Source organism: Pundamilia nyererei, unplaced genomic scaffold (assembly GCF_000239375.1).
Source record: "Pundamilia nyererei isolate P.nyererei 1_Seehausen unplaced genomic scaffold, PunNye1.0 scaffold00123, whole genome shotgun sequence".
Classification (NCBI taxonomy): domain Eukaryota; kingdom Metazoa; phylum Chordata; class Actinopteri; order Cichliformes; family Cichlidae; genus Pundamilia; species Pundamilia nyererei.
The window spans coordinates 1,550,871-1,557,132 of NW_005187524.1; the positions used below are offsets into that span (position 1 = coordinate 1,550,871).

At 41.1% G+C, this 6,262-nt stretch overlaps 2 protein-coding genes across 2 annotated transcripts in view; one reads left to right on the forward strand and one right to left on the reverse strand.

Moving 5' to 3' along the window:
- The first annotated feature begins 252 nt into the window (after positions 1–252).
- srp14 (signal recognition particle 14) lies at positions 253–2,713 on the forward strand. The gene is made up of 5 exons (XM_005742789.2): positions 253–465; positions 1,175–1,247; positions 1,354–1,466; positions 1,550–1,582; positions 1,706–2,713. The coding sequence occupies exons 1-5, from the start codon at positions 442–444 to the stop codon at positions 1,793–1,795; spliced, it is 333 nt and encodes a 110-aa protein (XP_005742846.1). The 5' UTR covers positions 253–441; the 3' UTR covers positions 1,796–2,713.
- Positions 2,714–2,779: 66 nt separating this feature from the next.
- Positions 2,780–6,262, reverse strand: part of xgb (x globin) — an 8,425-nt gene continuing 4,942 nt past the window's right edge. Inside the window, exons 4-6 of the mRNA XM_005742788.2 lie at positions 4,319–4,439; positions 3,949–4,029; positions 2,780–2,976 (exon numbers count right to left, since the gene is read on the reverse strand). Of these exons, the coding sequence (XP_005742845.1) occupies positions 2,857–2,976; positions 3,949–4,029; positions 4,319–4,439 (322 nt within the window). The 3' untranslated portion in view covers positions 2,780–2,856. The remainder of the gene's footprint in view (positions 2,977–3,948; positions 4,030–4,318; positions 4,440–6,262) is intronic.

Genomic DNA, 6,262 nt, shown 5'->3' on the forward strand with positions numbered 1-6,262 from the left:
ACAAATGTTTCCTTTAAAACAGGGCTGCCCAATCCCAGTCCTCGAGAGCTACCGTCCTGCAGCTTTTAGATGCATCCCTACTCCAACACAGCTGAATCAAATGGTTTGGTTACCTCTTCAGCATGCCATCGTGTTTGGCAAAGGCCTGATAACAAGCCATTCATTTGATTCAGCTGTGTTGGAGTAGGCATGCATCTAAAAGCTGCAGGATAGTAGCTCTCGAGGACTGGGATTGGGCAGCCCTGCTTTAAAACTTCTTACAAAACAAGTGTCATTGCTTGTTTTTGCCCTCCCGAACAGTAGGCGGCAGTGTGAGGTAAAGCTATCGCGCACAGGTCATGAGGTCGCAGGGCGGGGCTTCGGCTTGTGCAGTAGGCTACGTGTGCTTCACAGCAGTTAGCTTGCGGTTAGTGAGTTAACACCACAACTGAAGTCAGAGACATGGTGCTGCTGGAAAATGATTCGGTAAGAGCAAATATACCTCGTTAATAACTCGGCCTGTTGTTGACTATGCGATAGAAGTAGACATTGTATTCTTTAGCTGTCGTAAAGCTAGCTTGCTAATAGCCACAATGTTAGACACGCCAGTAGGCAGATTGAGATTAGCAGTTAGCTCTGAAGCTAAGACTGGTCTTAGACTTTAAAGTTGTACTTTCTGGCATAATTTGATTGTTCAGGTCAAAACGGAGCTAACCGAAATCCGTAGGTTCTCAGCCAGGTGTTGTTAACATTATCTCCAGCTGCCACTTGTTAAATTGGATTACACTTAGCTAAACTTTTGCAGTTTTGTGGAGCAGTGCAGTAGCATTAAATGCTTGAAATGTCTTGTCCTCTCGTCTCCTTTTATGTATTAGCGTAAGATTAGCAATAGTGAAAATAAGTAATAAAAATCTTATTGTTACGATTAGGATTAACGGTTTCATAAAATATTACTAGTAAAGCAGTCTGTATCATCTATCGAGGCCAATTCTCTAATCGGTACTTTTAAATAAAATAATCTGGATCCACACCGAATTTAAACTAATTCTTCCTCCACCAATGCTTCACCTTCTCACCAAGTTTCATGAAATTCGGCGGTGTAGTTTTTACATAATCTTGCTGACCACGCTTAAACTACTTTGCATGACTGTTAGCTTGATTTCACATCTTTTTTCTTTCTCCTCCTGTTGTCCAGTTTCTCACAGAGCTGACACGGCTCTTCCAGAAATGCAGAACATCAGGCAGTGTTGTCATCACATTAAAGAAGTGTAAGTGGGTTTTTCTAAAAGCGACAACCAAGCTGTGAATTTCCATGTTTCAAAATGTATTTATTTATATTTATGCAGTTTTAATAAGAGTCTTTCATTCTTCCAGATGATGGGAGAACCAAACCGGTGCCCAGAAAGGGCCACGCGGAGTCTTTTGAACCTGCAGACAACAAATGTCTCCTCAGAGCGACTGACGGCAAGAAGAAAATTAGCACAGTGGTGAGTTGCTTTAAGATTTAAATTTTGAGATGCTTTGCCGTCCCCACAGCTGGTTAATCCTGATTTTTCACTTATAATTTCAGGTCAGCACCAAAGAAGTTATCAAATTTCAGATGGTAGGTTGAGCAAGTTTTCATCTAAAATCTTTTTTGATCTCCATATAAGACTGAAACTACCATATTTTTCTTAAAGTTTTGCCTCTTTGATAAATCCACCATTTGTACTTCTTTCATTTTCAGGCGTACTCTAACCTCCTCAGAGCTCATATGGATGGACTTAAGAAGAAAGACAAGAAAAGCAAAAGCAAGAAAACCAAAGCCACCCAATGAGCAAGAGACTCTAAGACAACCTTGGGTACCTAAACTGGTTCGCACTATCTGAGGGGAGTGGGAGAGGGCTCCATGTGATCTGCAGCCCCCAATCTGCTTTCCTCCCATTCATTCGAGGCCTCAGATTCACGGACTGCTTTGATATTATGCCATTGTTTGCATGATAACATCTCATCCCTGACTGCCCAGTGCCATTTGGAACAGAAAACTGAGGATTTCTCATTCATCATCTCCACCATTTCTGCTTCGGGACCAGATTCTCAAAAGTTCTGCTGCCTCTGGAGCCCGATGATTAACAGCCCTTCACTCTATTTAATTGTTAGAGCATATTTATGTTATGTTGCCAGCTAAAAATAAAAGTTGTGCTAGCTCATTCTAATTCAGCTGGTTTTAGATGTTTCATTTTTTCTTTTTTCATGAAATTGGATTTAAATGTCAGTTTGAGTTTTCACGTAGAACCAAATGTCCTGTTTTGTTTTTCTGGTGGGGTCAAATGTCATGTACTGTATTTTTATTTTTTTATTATGTCTTTAGAGGCACAACTAATATTCTAGTCACTGTTTTTACATACCGATACCAAGCTGTTAAACTGGCTGTCTTAAATACTTTAACACCAATATGTATATTACAGCTTCAGCTAATGTCTGAATGATGTCATGATTTGGTTCAATAGTGCAGAAAATGTTGAAAGCTGCAGATTTACTGAAAGCATGTTTGAGTTATAAATACAGAGAGGAGTATTGGCTGTAATTCAGATGCCTTTTTTTGTTTATCACAATCACAAAGCATGTTTGACTGCAGCCAGAAAATGTTTCCACCCATTTGTGTTTGTCCCACCGTGATACCAGAGTCCTGCTCTCATACAAGAGGACAGCAGCAGAATTTAAATTCAAAAATAAAGTGCTTTCTAAACAGTCACAGCTCGTTTTTGTCTGTTGAAATACTAAAGGACCAAACGTGAGCAAGACGGAAAACATTACGGTTAATACGCTATTTACAAACTGCATTTTTGTGCTGTACTGGTGATAACAGTCTGTGTGGCGTTTAAAAGAAGTGCTGTCTCATAGCGCTGTGTTTCTCTTGTCCGGTCTTTCCTTCGGGGATAGCGCGAGCTGGCGCTGCCGGGCGCTCTCTTCCTGGTATCCCTGGTTCATGAGGCTGGTCACAAACTGGAACATGGTCTGGATCAGAAACAATAAGCATTACACACATGCTGACCCTTGAAGTGTGAAGCTTTTGTCATCAGGTTTTAGCAGTCCCCTCCTCTTCTGTGTGTAATTTAATACACACTTTCACAAACTTACTGCACTGTGAGATAAAGGTCTTTGAGAATCACCTTGTTGGTGAAAACATTTCATGTCTTTAAACTGGTATCTTTGGCATTTTTAAAAAGGTTTTGCTTTGCCAATTCAGACAAAGACATGGGAACAAATCGTTTGTTTTATTTGACAGGCTTCTAGTAACAAAGGGCCTAAAGATACGATTTAAAATGAGTTCATTGCTAAATTACCTGTTATGTGTGGACATAACACTCCCCAAATCCCTCAATTTAAGCTTCTTTTTTGTGCTTGAATGATTCATAGGTTAGTATTAAGTGGCTTAAGAAACACACACACAGAATACAAAACATTCCTCTGAAAATGTTAAGGCAGGACTTGACTGACGTTTTGCAAATGTATTAGCAGATTATGAACTTTAAACTTTGCTGACGTGTGACAAACCAGCATTAGCCACTAGAGAGCAGGAGAGGGTCAAAATGGAAAAGGATGCACAGTTTTTATGTGGATATTATACTTTAGATCTAAGCATTTGGATTTTTCTTTACAGCTGTTAAAACGTTTCTCTCTGGGCAGCGTCAGCAATCTTTCATTTAAAAAAACAAAAACCTCTTAGAGTGATAAAACTCGTCGTGACAGAAACACTTTCCACTTGCTCAGCACCCTCTTGCATGGTTCAGTGAGATGTAGATTTTACCATCAGTCAAACTTGTGTTGCATTAGTCTCCATCTTGACATGTAACGCGGAGCATTAAGGAAGGGAGTCGAGCAGGAACCAGCGTTGCTGCTGTGATGGTCGCAGCCATCACATCTATTCCACGAGGTTATTTAACCAGAACGGGAGGTGGAGAGACTCACAGGTCACAGGCTCCTTACCTTCCACGCCTCCTCCAGCTCGGCCGTCCACCTCTCCTTCAAGATGGGCTGCACGGCGCAGATGAATTCTGCTCCGACATACTGGGGAAAAATTAATAAATAAATAAAAATAATAATGTGAGATGCTAATGTGCTCGTGGATTGTTATGTGCTATTTGCAAGAGCGGGTGGGTAAAGCATTTTTGCAGATTGGGGATGTGCGTCAGCTAATTCGGCTGCTGTGACTTTAGGGGTCTCGTTATATAATGGCTAATAAAGCGCTACACCATCAGCACAAATTAAAAAATATGTGTACGCCTCTCCAAACAAAGCAGCATCACACACAAACAGACAGCAGCTCAAAGCTGTTGGGGATCATCGGGGGCCTTACGCTGTAGTACTTAGGCGGGGCGTTGTAATGATAATGGCTTTTCCCCAGCTCCAGAGCCAGAGCCTCCAGTCTGTCCAGCTGGTCCAGTCTAGCCACACTTTTTTCAATAAAAGACATCACCCTGCAACAGATTGAAAAACACACTCAGCTTTATCGATCCACCATTCAGTCGTGAATTAGCAGGGAGCAACTATCAGGTGATGCGCATCCACTGTAGATGACACTCGTCTGTGCTGAAAGGCTGCAGACTCTCATGCCAATGAGAATATATAAGATCGATGTGCATCTATCAGTTCCTCTGAGCTGAAAGCCAACCAGCTCCTCTCACAATACTTTATCCCTCCCCGAAGACAAATATCTCTCTACATAAAAGAACACAGTATCAGTTTTCTTTGTTTGTGTGTGTCTGTCTGTTTGCTGTAAAATATGTGTTTGATAGCCTCAAAGATGGAACAAAGGATGAGAGCTGATTTAGCTCCCTCCTAGTTCTGTCTCGCAGCCAAACCTGGACATTGGTGCCGATCCCCAACAAGTGCACCTGAAGAGCCATTTGGCTGTAGCGGTGAATTTATGAGCTGCTGGTTCAGGCTGGAATTCCGCCTGCGCCGTGGCTGCAGCAGCCCCACGCTACCCTCTGCACCTTCGGGTCCTCAGGCAGTAATTGGGTGTTTTGGCCTCATGTGTAGAAAAACACAGAGAGGCACGATGCACGCTGGGAAACAGCGACAAGTGCCAGTGATGGATGTTATGAGCTCCTTCTGCTTTGGACTGGAAAGCACCGAGTGACACTCTGATTATATGATAACCTGTGGTTTATTGTTATGGTGTGTGATATGCACAACATGGTTTAATCATCTGTTCTTGTTATTCTAGAACATAAGTCTTGTGATGAAGTTCTTTTGTGGTCTAAAAACGATCGTTGCCACATGAATGTACCTCATGTGGGTGATGTGTTTCTTTCACTTCAAGAAATATGGACATTTATTTGAGTTTGTGTCCCCCCCCCCACACACACACACCGCCCTAAATACCCATTAGAGCACAGGGTGCTTGGACCCTAGTGGATATTTCCCCTAGGGGCTGTCTGGAAGATTTTTGGAGCTTTTTTTAAAATATGTGAAAAACAGAAATAATTTGCTTTTAGGCGGTAAGCACAATCAAGTTATGAAATAGGCCCATTTGTTGCTACACATGGATTGAACAATATTAAGAGAAGGATGCACGCGTCACTGATGTTTTATCATTTGATTTATGAAAAGTCATGCGGTTGTTTTTTTGGAATCGGAAACCTTTACCGCATGAATGAATCATTTCCTATTCAGTCGATTTCTATTTTTTTTTCCACTTGGTGTGTTTTATATAACATAAGTGTCATCTATTGTGGGATTTCCCACATACCGTCACCAGTCTGCTGTATCCCACTGTTATATTTGAAAATGCTCACCTAGAACACAAGTTCAGCTACATTACCTAAAGTGTTATTTCTGCAGACTGTATTTTCAAGAGTGCTTTCAAATTTATGTGAAGTGCTTCATAAAAGATCTCCACGCTGTAGCTGCTCAATAATAGTTATATATCTATCTATTAGGGGTGCAACGATACACAAAATTCACGGTTCGGTTCGGTTCGATACTTTGGTGTCACGGTTCGATATTTTTTCGATAAAAAATGTTCATGCATTTTTAATTTGTCATTTATTAAAATTATAAATATATATTTTACAGTTTTTAAATTTAACCCTAACCATTGTGCGTGTTTTTTATTTTGACAGCGAATGCGCACCTGCGGACCACTTATGTGCAGCCCTGGTTATTTAGCTCGTCATATTGCAGCCACAGAAATTCTTTTGTCCATGAAACCATAAAGCTGCACTTTCTTTTTGCCTTATAGTCTGATTTGTTATAACTTCTCCGTTTTGTGGTAAGCTTTTCTTTGGCTGTCACT

Coding starts and splice junctions, on each gene's coding strand:
- srp14 (XM_005742789.2), top strand. CDS start 442: ATGGTGCTGCTGGAAAATGATTCG. Junction 466..1,174: donor TGCTGCTGGAAAATGATTCG/GTAAGAGCAAAT, acceptor CCTGTTGTCCAG/TTTCTCACAGAGCTGACACG. Junction 1,583..1,705: donor AAGTTATCAAATTTCAGATG/GTAGGTTGAGCA, acceptor TTTCATTTTCAG/GCGTACTCTAACCTCCTCAG.